At 45.4% G+C, this 18,645-nt stretch overlaps 1 protein-coding gene across 1 annotated transcript in view; it reads left to right on the top strand.

Annotated features, from left to right (window-relative positions):
- LOC124042797 (synaptotagmin-11-like) overlaps window positions 1-18,645 on the top strand; it is a 31,082-nt gene extending 12,437 nt beyond the window's left edge. Inside the window, exons 2-5 of the mRNA XM_046360911.1 lie at window positions 3,173-3,906; window positions 4,253-4,480; window positions 17,709-17,829; window positions 18,015-18,645. Coding sequence (XP_046216867.1) covers window positions 3,173-3,906; window positions 4,253-4,480; window positions 17,709-17,829; window positions 18,015-18,325 — 1,394 coding nt within the window. The 3' untranslated portion in view covers window positions 18,326-18,645. The remainder of the gene's footprint in view (window positions 1-3,172; window positions 3,907-4,252; window positions 4,481-17,708; window positions 17,830-18,014) is intronic.

Genomic DNA, 18,645 nt, shown 5'->3' with positions numbered 1-18,645 from the left:
TTCTAGAGGCTGACTTGACTCCATACAGAAGTCAGAATGGCTCTTACCATATAACATGATTGCCTTTACAGTAAACAAGTGAACAGTCACAAACAACTATGTATTCCGTAGCCTACACTGTAATATAGTCCCTTTAAACCTATTAGTGAGCAAATTGGTCCGTTTACAAAAAAAAAAAAAACGAATTGAACTTCCATGACAATTCCCATGACAACAGCATGCATAATTCAGGGCTTTTATTTATTTAGTTGTTTATGCATTTGCATCGGTGGCTTTTTGTGAATGCAGTATGTGAGTGTTTTTACTGAAAGTGCATGAACATTCTTTATGCTAAGTGTGTATAGTGTAGTTCACCTCCCAGTTTTCCTTGCTGCTGAGTTGTTTTACATAGAACTCGCAGGAGAAAAGGAGAAATAATGAGGCTCTTGAGGCCTCATTATAGCTGTGATCAGTGCAGCCGTACAGCAGTGTCTGTCAACCGCACACAAGCACGCAACAAACACGCAATCCACACATTCATGATCTCTACAGTCTGGACAATGATTGGCTAAATCAGGTGTGTTATTGCAGGACTGGAGTGATAGCCTGCAGACTCAGTAGTGCTGGAGATCCCTGCTCTATAGTGTGCACTGATGATTTGTATGCAGAACCTTACATACGCCCCGGGTGTCATGTTTTGTCATTAATTATCATGTCTTGTCCCTGTGCTTCCCCTTCTATTCGTTTCCCTCTGCTGGTCTTATTAGGTTCTTTCCCTCTTTCTATCCCTCTCTCTCCCCCTCCCTCTCTCACTCTCTCGCTCTCTCTTCTCTCTATCGTTCCGTTCCTGCTCCCAGCTGTTCCTATTCCCCTAATCAATCATTTAGTCTTCCCACACCTGTTCCCGATCCTTTTCCCTGATTAGAGTCCCTATTTCTCTCCTTGTTTTCCGTACCTGCCCTGTCGGATCCTTGTCTATATTCACCGTGCTGTGTCTATGTTTTGCCCTGTCGTGTCGTGTTTCCCTCAGATGCTGCGTGGTGAGCAGGTGTCTGAGTCTGCTAGGTTCAAGTGCCTTCCCGAGGCAACCTGCAGTTCTTGATCAAGTCTCCAGTCTGTTCTCGTCTTTACGAGTAGTATTATGCCTTTTGTTTTGTTAAGTATCTTACTGGATTAAAAACTCTGTTTTCGCCAAGTCGCTTTTGGGTCCTCATTCACCTGCATAACACCGGGTCCCTGTCCCGCCCCTGATGGAGCAATACCGCATGACGCTGAATACTACACTCTTCACACCCCTGACCACACACACACACAGACACGCTTTTCCAGAGGCTTCCATCCCTCACCACATTACCGTACATGACAATAACTGGTGTCCATTAACTGGAAAACACTCACACTGTATACCAGGCTCCATGTTTCTTAGTGTGTGTGTGTGCCAGTGTGTGAGTAACCCCCCCCCCAACTCTCTCGATGGCTTCTGGAGTCTGATTATGTGTGGAGACGGTGGAACGCACATCCTCTCCTCATCCGCTCTGGGGTGAACTCAGAATTCCAAACAGCTCCGACCGACCAGCTCGTCGGGAGAGGGGCCCCCGCTGTTGCCAGGGCCACCCAAATGAGAGAGATAGAGAGGGAGAGGACAGTGAAGGAAAGACAGAATATTATTGGGGAAAATGGCTTCATTTGAATAAAATGGTTTAAATTGAAGGAGAGGGCGAAGGAAACCACATTTTCATGGTAGTCAACATGCATAGTAATGTAGTAAACAAAAGTAACATTACAGACATAGTTTAAACATTAGCAACAAGACCCACTGCTTTACTCAAAGATAGACATTGTGCCTCTGTCAATCAGTTCCTGAGAAAATGTGACCAGCATCACCAAACCTTAATCTACCTACACCATCAGTAGATGACTGATAGCACTTACCTGGGCATAAGGGTACCCATATGTGCAGACTAAATTGCTGTTAAAAGTTTAGGCCAATGATAGTTCTAAGGCAAGCCTGTCAAAAACTATTATAAGTTTGTTTAAAAAAAACTTTTGACATTGCACCCTTTACTGAAGTTCAGTTATAACAAGGTAAAGCTGTCACAGGTTAGTATTTGGACTCATTACAACACTAATTACGGTGTGTATGTGTGTGTGTGGGACTACAGGGCTGGTGAAGAGGCCTCAGAGAACGAGTCCGTATTAAAGCGACTATAAGCCTTGTCCAAGCCAGAACGACACAAATTATTGTCGCATTCGAATAGGTAACTTACAAAGTGGGGTTTAGAAAGAAATCAAATCCAATTTTATGAATCACATATGCCGATTACAACAGGTGTAGGTAGACCTTACAGTGAAATGCTCACTTACGAGCCCCTAACCAACAATGCAGTTTAAAAAAAAATACAAATAAGAAATAAAATGAATTAAAGAGCAGCAGTAAAATAACAATAGCGAGATTATATACAGGGGTTGAGGACTAAATACAGTTAGTTGAGGTAATATGTACACGTAGGTAGAGTTATTAAAGTGACTATTCATAGATAATAACAACAGAGAGTAGCAGTGGTTTAATAGAGGGGGCATTGCAAATAGTCTGGGTGGCAATTTGATTAGATGTTCAGGAGTCTTATGGCTTGGGGGTAGAAACTGTTTAGAAGCCTCTTGGACCTAGACTTGGCGCTCCGGTACCGCTCGCAGTCCAATTTGAGGTCAGTGGTGTTGTGTGTTTTCCAAAATGCGCTGTGTAAACATGGTGTAAAACGTATTATAAGTCGTTGCAGTAGGATTACAGCAACTTCAACTTCCTCATCTGACAAGGCCCCAAGAAACATGAACAGGGACAAACTGAAATCCTTTGATCTTACCACATTTATCAATTTCATCCATTTAAGGTTTATTTGTGTTTTGAACCTCTTTTTCCTGCTTTTTAGCACATCTTTTTGACAGCCTTTCATGTTCTCACTTTAGGCAGAGAGTGATGCTTTTTGATGTTATCCTACCTTGTGTGTCATATCTCACGTGTTCTTCATTTGTTTGTTTTAAAGTTTAAAAAAAGTTCAGATCTTCCTGTTTAATAAGGCTTTCAACCCATCAGTGTTGAAGAAATGGGGTTTATAACGATGGAAAGGAAATGATAAGATCAAATGAATAACCTTTCTCTGTTCTGTCCCTCTTTCTCTTCCGCCACCCTTCTCAGACGTGTCCCCGGTGCTGGCGGGCTTCCTGGGCGCCGGGGTCCTGGTGGTCTCAGTCACGGTGGCCGTCTTCCTCTGGACCTGCTGCCAGCGTCGCTACCGTCAGATGACGGGCAGCTACAAGCTCCAATCAGGTCCCTGCGACCAGGCCGTGGATCCGCCCTACAAGTTCATCCACATGCTCAAGGGAATCAGCATCTACCCGGAGACACTTAGTAACAAGAAGATAGTCCGTGTGGGTCGACGCCCGGGCTCCTCGCGAAATGGCAGCGGATCCGGTGTCGAGTGGGGTCATAATGGTGAGCGAGGAAGAGGGGGAGGAGGAAGGGTGATGCTAGTGGACGTCGACCCAGAAACGGGCCTGCTCAACAGCTCCACCAACCTGCAGATGAGCCACCTACTGCCCCCTGCTGGACAGCCTAGGTTAGAGAAGGCGCTGCCCATCCGCTCCGACTACTGCTGCCTGGAGAGCAGCTCCAGGGGTAACAGCAGCAGCAGTAGCTGTGACGCCAGCAAGACAGCCTCGCCCTTTACTCCGTGTCAGGGGGAGGGCAACACCATGCCGCCCGCTGCCCTAGGTACCCTCAGCCTGTTGGTGGACTACAACTTCCCCAAGAAGGCGCTGGTGGTGACCATTGTTGGCGCCCATGGTCTTCCCGCCGTGGACGAGCAGGCGGGTAGCTCGGACCCCTACGTGAAGATGACCATATTGCCAGAAAAGAAGCACCGGGTCAAGGTGAGTCTGGTTCCTCTGGAGGTTTCTTCCTACCTACAAGGTTGTTCCTTTCCACTGTTTTCTTTGATTTGCTTTGTTGAGGGTTTAGGTATTCGGGGTTGCAGTCCCAATTAGGCTAATACTGTTATTATTGAATTATGTGAATTATCATTATTACAGATTTAGATCAAAATAAGATGACGCCATATGCTTTTATTATTGCAAACATGAGGCAAGAAAAGTTTGAAGAGCCCTGCATTATCCCTGTTATTTGTTATTGTAAAAGATAGTGTTAGTGTCACTGTAACTGTTTAAGTGCTACTGTCACAATAGCAACCAGACTGAAATAAAAGTGATTTCTCTGCAGACCCGCGTTCTGAGGAAGACCCTGGCGCCAGTATTTGACGAGACCTTTACGTTCTACGGCGTGGCCTACAGCACACTGCCTGACCTCACGCTGCACTTCCTGGTGCTTAGCTTTGACCGCTTTGCCCGTGATGATGTCATCGGGGAGGCGGCGGTACCCCTAGCAGGGGTGGACCCCAGCACGGGACGAGTCCACATCACCCAACAGATCAGCAAGAGACACATCCAGGTGAGGGATGGGGAGGAGGGGGTGGATGGAGGGAGGAAAGAGAGAAGGCATTACCTTGATTTATTACCTTTATTTAGGTAGGTTATTAACAACACATTCCTTCTCTTTTACAGTAATGGCCTGACAATAGACCCATCCTAGTTAGAGAAGGGAGTGAGGAATTCAGAAAAGGAGGGAGAGAGAGGGGAAACTGGGTGATGGAGGAGGATTTTTATTTTTGATTAAAAATACATTTCAGGGGAATAAAGGTGAGGGATGGAGGATAGATGATGAAATATACTCTAGAATGAAGGACCGATGAAGAGAGGGGAAAGAGGATGAAAGGGAGGGAGGGAAGGAAGGGGTGTGGTAAAAGATAGAAATTCATAGAGAGATGAGTAGACAGAATTTGAGGATAGAGGGAGGAGTTGGGAAGGTGAGGATGGAGAAAGGGAATGGGAGGAAGGAGAGAGAGGAGGTCAGGATGGATAGGATGAGCAGTTACTGGGCTTTTATGGCCAGCAACACTAGAGATGAAGGGGGAGGGATAAGGAGAGCGAGGGGAGAGAGAGAAAGCAAGATGGAGAGAGAGAAGAGACTGACTAATCATAGCTGGCTTCTAGCACAGGGTTAGCAGAAGGGTGATACATTTGCTAAATAAATGTCTACAGATTGAAATATGAAATGGTGTAAATAATATAATAACCAAACCTGGCTTGTTTGCTTTTTGGCTATTGCATATGTATTATTGCAAACAACCAATCTTTCTCTCATTTAATCATTATCACACACGCATGCACTCCCAAACACTCCACACACACACACGTGCAGCTGAAACATATCTGGGAGGCTGGTCTCTTTGTGTGTGTGTATTGATTGGAGGCCCATTAGGCCCATAAAAGTGGAGAGAGACTGGTGTTATTTCTGACTGTAGGAAGACATCCATCATGGTCAGCACCGGAACAAAAGCCTCTTCCCCACATCATTAAACATGATCCATATAAGGCAGAGGGAGGGAGAGTGGGGGGTGGGGGAGCAGAGCGAGGGTGGGTGGGGTAGAGGGAGAGCAGAAAGACAGAAGAGAGGAGGGGGGGAGGACAGACAGAGGAAGGGAGGGGTGTGAGAGAGCAGAGGGGTGGTATAGAAAGAGGAGAGAGAGGGGGAGGAATGGAGAGAGAGAGGGTGATGGAAAGAGAAATAGAGGGGGGTGGGCTACTCCAATTGACAAGAAAGGGCCCCATCCATAACACACACTTAGAGAGAAGGAGGGAGAGACAGAGAGAAAGAGGCCTGCACTATATGAGAAAGACTTCTGCCCAACACAATCTGCACTGATAAAATGATAAATATAAAGAAACCTGCACTGAATGCATACTGCACACAGCCAGACTCACACACAGAGAGAGACCCGGTACAAAGTCTGCACTGATTAGACCATATGGCTGTTAGGACAGACCGTAAATAAGCTACACACCATTACGTTCCCACAGAGACGTTAAAACATATTCATATCATCTCTAGAACTCATGCAGTACACACAGCTACTCTTCAAAGACAGCAGACACGCACATGCACTCACACAGTCATGCACACACGCGTGTAAACACATTACAGGCATAAGTATCATTCCCAGTGTCACTGTAAGCCTGTCAAGTGAGACAGTGCAGATGTATACACACATGCATAATATCTTCCTCCATTATTTGTACTATTTTCTACATTGTACAACAATAGTGAAGCAATCAAAACTATGAAATAACACAGGAAATCATGTAGTAACCAAAAAATGCGTTAAACAAAATATATTTTATATTTGAGATTCTTCAAAGTAGCCACCCTTTGCCTTGATGACAGCTTTGCACACTCTTGGCATTCTTTCAACCATCAACCAGCTTAATGAGGTTTTCACCTGGAATGCATTTCAATTAACAGGTGTGCCTTGTTAAGAGTTTATTTGTGGAATTTCTTTCCTTAATGCGTTTGAGTCAGTTAGATGTGTTGTGACAAGGTTGAGGTGGTATACAGCAGATAGCCCTATTTAGTAAAATACCAAGTCCATATTATGGCGAGAAAAGCTCAAATAAGCATTACTTTAAGACATGAAGGTCAGTCAATCCTGAAAATGGCACAAACTTGGAACGTTTCTTCAAGTGCAGCCGCAAAAACCATCAAGCAATTATGATGAAACTGGCTCTCATGAGGACCTCCACAGGAAAGGAAGACCCAGAGTAACCTCTGCTGCAGAGGATAAGTTCATTAGAGTTACCAGCCTCAGATATTCGGCCCAAATAAATGGTTCAGAGTTCAAGTAACAGACACATCTTAACATCAATTGTTTAGAGGAGACTGCGTGAATCAGGCCTTCATGGTCGAATTGCTGCAAAGAAACCACTACTAAAGGACACAAATAAGAAGAAGATACTTGCTTGGGCCAAGAAACACTAGCAATGGACATTAGAATGGTGGAAATCTGTCCTTTGGTCTGATGAGTCCAAATTTGATATTTTCGGCTCCAACCGCCGTGTTTTTGTGAGACGCAGAGTATGTGATTTTATTTGATTTTATTAGGATCTCTTTTAGTCCCCATTTGGACTAATCTTCCAAGAGTCCTTAACAGTAAAATACAATTTATAATACAAACACACTTTCACATATAACACACTATTACAAACATACATAATACACTAGCATAATGAGCCAATAAATACTCAATCCCAAAAAATATATTGATTCTTCATCATCCCACAACATTTCTATATACTATATTTAAAAAAAAAAAAATAATGTTTAAACTTATATATTGAAAGGTTTCTAGTTTGCTCAGTTAATTTATTCCATTTCTTTATTGCTCTAAATCGAAATGTTCTTTTGCCCATTTATTTTTTCTGTCTGGATAACGCATAGATGATGGACAATCTATTCCTAGTATTTAGGGAATGTCTGTCTCTTACCAACTGAATACCATTGTGAATAGAACTTGGCCCTTTTAAATGATGTATATTCTAAAATAAAATAAGCATGTTTTTTTCAATTATCTTGTCGATTGATGACCAACCAAGAACACTGCGCATGACTACAACAGAAGAACCATATCTCTGCCTTAAAACAATCCTTGCTGCTTTATTCTGTGCATTCTGCAGCCTCCTAACTTCACTAGATGATGCATTTCCCCAGACCACCGAACGGATGATCTTCGCATGTGTGGTTCCCACTGTGAAGCATGGAGGAGGAGCTGTGATGGTGCTTTACTGGTGATACAGTCTGTAATTTATTTAAAATTCAAGGCACACTTAACCAGCATGGCTACCACAGCATTCTGCACCGATACGCCATCCCATCTGGTTTGCACTTAGTCCCACTATCATTTGTTTTTTAGCATGGCAATGAGACCCAACACACCTCCAGGCTGTGTAAGGGCTATTTGACTGAGAAGGAGAGTGATGGAGTGCTGCATCAGGTGACATGGCCTCGACAATCACCCAACCTCAACCCAATTGAGATGGTTTGTGATGAGTTGGACCGCAGAGTGAAGGAAAAGCAGCCAGCTCAGCATATGTGGAAACTCCTTCAAGAAAAACATTCCAGGTGAAGCTGGTTGAGAGAATGCCAAGAGTGTGCAAAGCTGCCATCAAGGCAAAGGGTGTCTATTTTAAATCATGTCAAATATAAAACACTTTTTTTGGTTACTGCATGATTCCATGTTTTATTTTTATAGTTTTGATGTCTTCACTATTATTCTACAATGTAGAAAATAGTACAAATAAATAAACCCTTGAATGAGTAGGTGTGTCCAAGATTTTGACTGGTACTGTACACATTTAATCTCCATGCAGTCACACGATTTCACACCCCTCTCCCTCACATGGAGGTTTATAAGTGCATACTTCAACCATCTCCTCTCCCTTTCTCACTCTATTTCCATTTCCCCCATCTCATCTTCCTTTCTCTTCCTCTTTGTTCTCTACCCCCTCATCTCTCGCTCTCCTCCTTATATCTTATCTAAATTGAATTCCCTCCTATTTTAGTGCAACCTTAAGGGGTTCAGAGACAGGATGGAATCGATCTTCCAGAGAGAGGGAGAGAAAGAACAAGACATAAATAGGAGAGAGAGAGAGATTAGTTTGAGTAAATGAAAAAGAGAAGACATAGGTATCTGCTGATGGAGTGAAAGAGGAGAAAGAGAGCAATAGCACTGACTAGATGAAGAAGACAAAAGTGAGTACAGGAGATTGATGGATGATCCGGTAGTAAGGGATGGGGGGGGAGAGAAAGCAAGATGGCACTGTGGGGGGAAAAGGGTTGTGGCCAGACCATAAGTCCAGAGGAGACGTCCATTAAACTTTTATCTGCGGGGGAACTTAAGTGGAGGGGGAAAGCTTAAATGACTGAATTGGGGGGGGGGGGGGGGGGGGGGGCAGTAAAGACGTCACACTCATTACGACAGAAGTAGCTCACACACTTAGCGGTGGTTCATAAAAGCTATTATCCGTTTAGAACATATAATGTATATTTTGAGCATGGCCATTGTGATTCTCCATCATTCTACAGTAGCGCTTAAACGCTTCAAAACTCCCATTCAGCACAAGCCGTCCAAAATGACACATTGGTTTATATGGCGGCATTAGCTCCTAGCGCTGTTATGACTGTGCTTTGAGCAAGAACCATCCATGAAAGAAAAAAAACTGCACCATTTACTTGTACTTTAGATTAAAATGTCAGGGAACCAAGCGACGCCAAACATGATGGGTAATTTCTGCATCTCACACTGCAGTGAATCTTTGGCATGTTAATTTATGTACTCAAAAAGGTCATTTTAAGTATGAAATGCATCATTTACTTTAGAATATAGTCAAAAAGGAAAAAAGATTAAAATGTTAGGGAACTGAACTATTGTACACTACAAATGGTTGTGTACAGACCAGTAGTTTCAGACTATTTTTATGTATTTTTTGTAGAGCAGAGCTCCCCTGCCAATAGTGGTGATTCTAAATGAAGTGTGGCATTTAGTCTTGCTCACTAATGAAAAAGCTACCGATACACGGTATTGGAGACAATTAGGAGGCTATCTATTTCCGTCATACTTTGTATGCAGATGGTAGCAGATTTACACGCACACACATTACACACAGACACACGTCTCGGCCTCCGTAATTCTCTATTTCTCCGTTTTAAGTTCAAACTCAGCCTTGGGCTAACCTCCCGCAGCGCGTTGCCATGGTGACACCTAGACGTAGTATAGGAATTGACGCTCTTTGAAAGAGAGCGAGACATATGCAAGCAGTTAAAAAGAGTGAGACGGAGAGAAACTAAGAGATGAACAGAACGATGAGGATAGCCACAGGTCTATATACAGTACCAGTCAAAAGTTTGGACACACCTACTCATTCAAGGGTTTTTCTTTATTTCTACTGTTTTCTACATTGTAGAATAATAGTGAAGACATCGAAACTATAAAAGAACACAAATGGAATCATGTAGTAACGAAAAAGTGTCGATTGGGTTGAGGTCCGGTGATGCAGCGATTGTCCCACTAAGAGCAAACCAGATGTGGTGTATCATTGCAGAATGCTGTGGTAGCCATGCTGGTTAAGTGTGCCTTGAATTCTAAATAAATCACGACAGTGTCAGCATCAAAGCACCGTCACATCTCCTCCTCTGTGCTTCACAGTGTGAACCACACATGTGGAGATCATCCGTACAACTACTCTGTGTCTCACAAAGACAAGGCGGTTGGAACCATAAATCTCAAATTTTACTCATGTCTAGCCATTAAGGCCTCTTGCTGAACCAGGGTGGCTTCGTGGCGTTGGACAGACTCCTGGTGGTGGGACAGCATGGCAACAAGGTCCTGGGAACTGGCTGCCTCTGGGTTCATTTTTGGCTCTGTGTTTCTGTCAGGACCCGGTTACGAACCCGGATCTCCGGAGTGAGAAACAGTCACTTAACCAACTGAGCCACGAATAGTCGGCAGAACCCAGAAGATGAGGCAGACACAGCAGTACTTGAGACGGTGTATTTAATGAAGTAAAAAATTAATCAAATGGCTGCCCGGACTATTTGCATTGTGTGCCTCCCCCAACCCTTCATTTTTTTACGCTGCTGCTACTCTCTGTTTATCATATATGCATAGTCACTTTAACTATACATACTATTTAAATTGGGCCGACCAACCAGTGCTCCCGCACATTGGCTAACCGGGCTATCTGCATTGTGTCCCACCCACCACCCGCCAACACCTCTTTGTTACTCTCTGTTCATCATATAGGCATAGTCACTTTAACCATATCTACATGTACATACTACCTCACTCAGCCTGACTAACCGGTGTCTGTATGTAGCCTCGCTAATTTTATAGCCTCGCTACTGTATATAGCCTGTCTATTTATTGTTGTTTTATTTCTTTACTTACCTATTGTTCACCGAATACCTTTTTTAGACTATTGGTTAGAGTCTGTAAGTAAGCATTTCACTGTAAGGTCTACACCTGTTGTATTCGGTACACTTGACAGATATAAACTTTGATTTGATTTGAAGGAAAGAAATTCCACAAATTAACTTAAGGCAAACCTGTTCAATGAAATGCATTCAAGGTGACTACCTCATGAAGCTGGTTGAGAGAATGCCAAAAGTGTGCAGAATCTCAAATATAATATATATTTTGATTTGCTAAACACATTTTTTGTTAATAAATTATTCCATGTGTTATTTCAATTTTTTTTATGTCTTCATATTTATGCTAGAATGTAGAAAATATGAAAAATAAAGAAAAACCCTTGAATGAGTAGGTGTGTCCAAACTTTTGGCTGATACTGTATATTAGTTTGACTGTCATTATGTATGAATTGTGTGCATACCGGAAGTGTAGGTGGATGGGTGGGTTATGGAGGTTTGTCTGCCATATTCTTGTGCAAGGCAGGTTTTGTGTGTATGTGTGTACTTTATGGGTACTTTGTGTGTGTATATATGTGTGTAATGTACAGTGCAGTGCCTTCAGAAAGTATTCACACCCCTTGTCTTTTTCCACATTTTGTGCTCCAGCCTGAATTTAAAATGGACTAAATTGAGATTTTGTGTCACTGATCTAAACACATACCACATCAAAGGGAAGTTGTGTCTTTATAAATGTTTATGAATTAATACAAAATTAAATGTCCTGATTCAATAAGTATTTAACCCTTTTGTTATGGCAAATCTATATAGGTTCAGGAGTAAAAATGTGCTTAACAAGTCACATAATTAGTTGCATGGACTCACTCTGCGTGCAATAATGGTGTTCATACTTTTTAAATGACTAACCCATCTCTGTACCCCACACATACAATTATCTGTAAGGTCAGTTAGAGTTTAATGGCTGTGATAGGAGATAACTGAAGATTGATCAACAACATTGAAGTTACTCCACAATACTAACATACAGTTGAAGTTGGAAGTTTACATACACCTTAGCCAAATACATTTAAACTCAGTTTTTCACAATTCCTGACATTTAATCAGGGTAAAAATTATTTGGTCGGTTAGGATCACCACTTTATTTTGATAATGTGAAAAGTTAGAATAATAGTAGAGTGATTTATTTCTTTCATCACATTCCCAGTGGGTCAGAAGTTTACATACACTCAATTAGTATTTTGCCTTTAAATTGTTTAATTTGGGTCAAACGTTTTGGGTAGCCTTCCACAAGCTTCCCGCAATAAATTGGGTGAATTTTGGCCCATTCCTCCTGACAGAGCTGGTGTAACCGAGTCAGGTTTGTAGGCCTCCTTGCTCACACACGCTTTTTCAGTTCTGCCCACAAGTTTTCTATGGGATTGAGGTCAGGGCTTTGTGAAGGCCACTCGAATACCTTGACTTTGTTGTCCTTAAGCGATTTTACCACAATACCACAACTTTGGAAGTATTGTGGTATTGTTGCTTGGGGTTATTGTCCATTTGGAAGAACCATTTGCGACCAAGCTTTAACTTCCTGACCGTGTCAGGACCCGGTTACGAACCCGGGTCCCGGAGTGAGAAACAGTCACTTAACCAACTGAGCCACGAATAGTCGGCAGAACCCAGAAGATGAGGCAGACACAGCAGTACTTGAGACGGTGTATTTAATGAAGTAAAAAATGAAGTTATTCAGGAAAACATGTAACTCCACAACCTCAAAAGGAATCCTACCAGAACAAAGGTAATCCTCCAAGACAAAAAAAGGTAAATCCACAAGGTGGAAGGTAAAGGCACAAAAAGCCTCAAAAGATACTCAAAAAACAAACAAACAAGAACAAAAAACAGAATTCCACAAGAGAGTCCACCGGGATCAACAAGAGTTCTCAGAGTACTAGGGCTGGGTGCTAACATACAAACACAGAGCAAAGAACAGAGGAAAACAAAGGGTTTAAATACAATCAGGGGAAACGAGGCACAGGTGCAAATAATAATGGGGATCAAGGGAAAACAAAAGGTCAAAAGGCACAATGGGGGCATCTAGTGACCAAAAACCGGAACAACCCTGGCCAAATCCTGACAGAATCCCCCCCCTAGGAACGGCTCCTGACGTTCCTACCAGCTCTCTCAGGGTGGAGGGCCCTGAACTGATGAATGAGGTCAGGGTCCAGTATGTCTTTGGCAGGAACCCAGGAGGCTCCTCGGGACCGTAGCCTTCCCAGTCCACCAGATACTGCCAGGACCGCTGCACCCGGCGGGAATCCAGTATCCGATGGACGGTATAAGCCGGCTGGCCTGCAATGACACGAGGCGGAGGGGGAGGTCTGTCTGCCGGGACAAGGGGAGAAAAAACAACAGGTTTTAATAAGGAAATGTGAAACGTGGGATTAATCTTAAGGGATCTGGGTAAGTGTAGGCGATAAGAAACTGGGTTAACTCTCCTGACAGCCGACAGCGTCTGATGAACTTCAAGGCTGAAGGCACTCTGACTTCTGCCTCCTGGTCCGGGAACAATGGAGGGGCATAGCCAAACTGACACTCGTGCGGGGACATACCAGTGGAGGAGGAGCGCAAGGTGTTGTGCGCGTATTCGGCCCAAACAATGAAGGACGACCATGTGGATGGGTTGTTACGAGTCATACATCGGAGGGTGGTTTCCAGCTCTTGATTCATCCTCTCAGTTTGGCCGTTGGACTCCGGATGGTACCCTGAAGATAGACTGGCAGAAGCCCCCATGAGTTGGCAGAAGGCCTTCCAAAACCTAGAGGCGAACTGGGGACCTCTGTCAGAAACCATATCTTGAGGAATGCCGAAGACTCGGAACACATGATTAATTACCAACTCAGCCGTTTCCTTGGCAGAAGGTAACTTAGTCAGAGGGACGAACCTGGCCGCCTTTGAAAACCTGTCGATAATGAGTAGGATAGTAGTATTGCCATGGGATGGAGGAAGGCCAGTAATGAAGTCCAACGAGATATGGGACCAGGGTCTGTGGGGAACAGGTAAAGGGTGAAGGAGTCCTTGCGGGCGGAGGTGAGAAGATTTGCCCTGGCAGCACACGGGGCAGGCATTGACGAAAGTGGCAACGTCTTCTCTTATGGTAGGCCACCAGAACTTACGCTGGATGAACTCCAAGGTGCGACCTACGCCCGGGTGACAGGTGAGGCGAGAGGAGTGCCCCCACAGAAGGACCTGAGTCCTCACTGCCTTAGGGACAAACAACCGATTGGCAGGACCTCCTTTCGGGTCCGGTTCAATAGCTTGAGCTCGTCTCACGGTATCCTCAACGTGCCACGAGATCGGAGCCACAATCTTAGCAGCAGGAAGGACAGGCATGTCCGTGTCATCTCGAATGGCAGGAGCGTAGACTCGGGACAGGGCATCCGGTTTGAGATTCTTCGACCCGGGCCGATAGGTGAGGATAAACTGGAATCGATTGAAGAAAAGAGACCATCTAGCTTGTCTAGAGTTCAACCGCTTCACCTGCTGGATATACTCCAGATTTTTGTGGTCCGTAAGCACTTGAAACGGGTGAGAAGCCCCCTCGAGCCAGTGTCTCCATTCCTTCAATGCCATCTTAACCGCTAGGAGTTCACGATCCCCCACATCATAGTTCCTCTCAGCCGGGGTAAGCCGGTGTGAGAAGAAAGCGCACGGATGAAGCTTCTTGTCTTCACTCCTCTGAGACAGGACAGCTCCAACACCAACCTCTGAGGCGTCTACCTCCACCACAAACGGTTCATCCGTAGTCGGTAGTATCAGGATGGGAGCAGAGAGGACGCGCTGCTTGAGTCCTTGGAAGGCCGTCTCAGCTTCTCTTCCCCACAAAAAACCTTGCATTGCCACCCTTGGTTAAAGCTGAGAGAGGGGCTGCCACCAAGCTGAAGTTCTTGATGAACTTGCGGTAAAAGTTAGTGAAGCCCAGGAAACGCTGAACTTCCTTAACGGATTTGGGGGTGGGCCAATCCGCTACCGCCCCTACCTTCCTTGGGTACATTTGGACTCGACCGGGTTCCACTACAAATCCCAGGAATTGTACTCGGGATGAATGGAATTCACATTTTTCCGGCTTAACGTACAGATGGCTGTCTAGGAGGCGTTTGAGTACTTGTCTGACATGCTTAGTGTGTTCTTGAAGAGAGCTCGAAAAGATGAGGATGTCATCCAAGTAAACGAACACAAATATGTTAAGCATATCCCTAAGCACATCGTTTATGAGCGCTTGGAACACCGCTGGGGCGTTGGTCAGGCCGAAGGGCATCACCAAGTATTCATAGTGACCAGTAGGCGTGTTGAAAGCGGTCTTCCACTCGTCACCAGGTCTGATCCGCACAAGATGGTATGCGTTCCGCAGGTCAAGCTTAGTGAAAACAACTGCTTCCTGGAGCAGCTCGAAGGCTGTGGCCATAAGGGGTAGCGTGTAACGGTTACGGACGGTTATGGCATTGAGTCCCCGGTAGTCGATGCAAGGACGTAACCCTGCTCCTGCCAGGGAGGTGGATGGACGCATGAGGCCTGCTTCCAGAGCGTCCTTGATGTAGGTATCCATAGCAGCTCGTTCGGGTGGAGATAGGGAAAAGATCCGACCCCTGGGAGGGCAAGTGCCCGGAAACAGTTCGATGGGGCAATCATAAGGTCTATGGGGTGGTAGCATGGTGGCCCTCTGTTTGCTAAATACCAGTTTGAGGTCATGGTAACACTCTGGAACTCGGGTCAGGTCGATGGATTCTAAAGACTCGGGAGTAGAACTCGGGGAATTCGGGAAAATACAAGTAGCTTGGCACGTAGGACCCCACTGTTTGATAGTGCCCACAGACCAGTCAATGTGAGGGTTATGGCTGTGAAGCCAAGGATATCCAAGGACGAGGGGAACTCGGAACAGGAGATCAAATGAAAGTTCATCAATTCCTGGTGTTGTGAAACTGAAAGTCGCAAGGAGGTAGTGATATGAGTGACAAGTCCAGATCCCAAAGGGCTTCCATCCAATGTAGTAACCCTCATGGGGTCACTTAGAGGTTCAGAGGGAACGCCATTCTCCTTCGCCCAGACACCATCCATGAAGTTACCTGCGGCTCCAGAGTCTACCAAGGCTTGAAGGTGAAGCTTGTGGTTGTCCCAGGAAAGGGTGACTGGAATGAGCAGACGGGAGTTGGACGGATGGGAGGAGGTTATGTTTCCCGTTACAGTTCCCCCCGGTCTGTACGGGACAGAGCGTTTCCCTGGAGCCCGGGACACATGGAACGGAAATGTCCCGGTTTGCCGCAATATAGACAGCGTCGCTCCCTCATCCGGCGGTCTCTCTCAGCCTGGGAGATTCGTCCAATCTGCATGGGTTCCGGTGGAGCCAGCGAGGATAAAGGTGGGGACTCGGAGCTGGGACTGATAGGGGCTAGAGGTCTACGGTTGAGTTCTCTCTCTCTCAGACGCTGGTCAATGCGTGAGGCCAACTTGATCAGGGACTCGAGATTGTCCGGTGGTTCCCGAGTGGCCAGTTCATCTTGGATAGTGTTGGAAAGGCCTTTCAGAAAGCACACCGTGAGTGCCTCGTTGTTCCAGCCACTCGCTGCTGCAACTGTGCGGAACTGGATGGCATAGTCCGTCACGCTGTGCCGACCTTGGTGGAGAGTCAGGAGCTGTTTGGCTGAGTCAGGACCACTGCTTGGGCCTTGAAACACTCGTTTGAATTCCTCAACAAAGGCAGAGTAGCTGGCACAGCAGGAACTATGGGCATCCCACACAGCAGTAGCCCAGGCCAGGGCTTTTTCCGACAGCAGGGTGATGATATATGCGATCTTAGACCAGTCGGTGGGGAACGACGAGGGTTGCAGCTCGAAGGAGAGAGAACATTGGGTGAGAAACCCTTTACAAGCACTTGGATCACCTGAGAACCGTTGGGGAGGTGGAAGACGAGGTTCAGCCAGAGGGTTAACTGCCATGGGTACGTGAATCTGAGGTACTGGAACGGGAACTGTTGCCGGGGTAAGTCGATCAGATATCTGCTTTATGGAAGTCAGCATTTCCGACAGAAGATGAGAATGTCTAGCCATTAAGGCTCTTGCTGAACCAGGGCAGCATCGTGGCGTTGGACAGTCTCCTGGTGGTGGGACAGCATGGCAACAAGGTCCTGGGAACTGGCTGCCTCTGGGTTCATTTTTGGCTCTGTGTTTCTGTCAGGACCCGGTTACGAACCCGGGTCTCCGGAGTGAGAAACAGTCACTTAACCAACTGAGCCACGAATAGTCGGCAGAACCCAGAAGATGAGGCAGACACAGCAGTACTTGAGACGGTGTATTTAATGAAGTAAAACATGAAAACATGTAACTCCACAACCTCAAAAGGAATCCTACCAGAACAAAGGTAATCCTCCAAGACAAAAAAGGTAAATCCACAAGGTGGAAGGTAAAGCACAAAAAGCCTCAAACAAACAAACAAGAACAAAAAACAGAATTCCACAAGAGAGTCCACCGGGATCAACAAGAGTTCTCAGAGTACTAGGGCTGGGTGCTAACATACAAACACAGAGCAAAGAACAGAGGAAAACAAAGGGTTTAAATACAATCAGGGGAAACGAGGCACAGGTGCAAATAATAATGGGGATCAAGAGAAAACAAAAGGTCAAAAGGGGGGTAATTTTGTATTTTGTGTAAATAGTTCATATGAAAATCCATTCTAATCCCACTTTGTAACACAGCAAAATGTGGAAAAGATCAAGGGGTGTGAATACTTTCTGATGGCACTGTATGTGTCTATGTGTGTGTTCTAACTGTGTTCTCCCCGCTGTGTGTGTGTGCATCTACATTCTAACCCTGTGCTCTCTCTGCAGTGTGTGAGCCGTGGGGAGCTACTGGTGTCTCTGTCCTACCAGCCTGTCACTCACAGGCTCAATGTGGTGGTGCTGAAGGCCAAACACCTGCCCAAGATGGACATCACTGGCCTATCAGGCAGTAAGTACTACACACACACACACACACACACACACACACACACACACACACACACACACACACACACACACACACACACACACACACACACACACACACACACACACACACACACACACACACACACACACACACACACACACACACACATCTCACCCACTTTCCCCTCTATCCATCCCTCACAGACCCCTATGTGAAGGTGAACGTGTTCTACGGCTGCAAGCGCATTGCCAAGAAGAAGACGCACGTGAAGAAGTGCACCCTCAACCCCGTTTTTAACGAGTCATTCATCTACGACGTACCCGCCGAGCTGCTGGCCGACATCTCTGTGGAGTTCCTGGTGGTCGACTTCGACCGTACCACCAAGAATGAAGTGGTGGGCCGCCTGGTGCTAGGCGGCCAGAGCCTCATGCACACTGGGGTCACCCACTGGAGAGAGGTCTGCGACAACCCCCGCCGGCAGATTGCCAAGTGGCACAACCTGGGCGAGTATTAGGATGGCTCAGAAAAATACCTGAACATTTTCAAAAATCGTGCAATTTCTCGGAGTGGACATTCTGTCGAAAAACCACCACCACCACTACTATTGCAAACCTATTCTCTTAGAAAATTAAAGAATGAAATAAAACCCTTCCTGCCTGAAGTAAAGACACCAAACCAGACCACCGGAACCCCACCCAGCATGGACATGTATGGTTGGACCAGTCACTTCTATGAAAAATTCCTGCAACCATTGAGACAAGCACGGGGGCTGAGAGAAATCTGACCAGACTTTCAGGAATCACTGACCACAAAAGACTTGATTGAAGATTTCAA

The sequence above is a fragment of the Oncorhynchus gorbuscha genome, linkage group LG09, assembly GCF_021184085.1.
Source record: "Oncorhynchus gorbuscha isolate QuinsamMale2020 ecotype Even-year linkage group LG09, OgorEven_v1.0, whole genome shotgun sequence".
NCBI classification, from domain to species: domain Eukaryota; kingdom Metazoa; phylum Chordata; class Actinopteri; order Salmoniformes; family Salmonidae; genus Oncorhynchus; species Oncorhynchus gorbuscha.
This window is presented reverse-complemented; position numbering and strand designations above follow the sequence as displayed.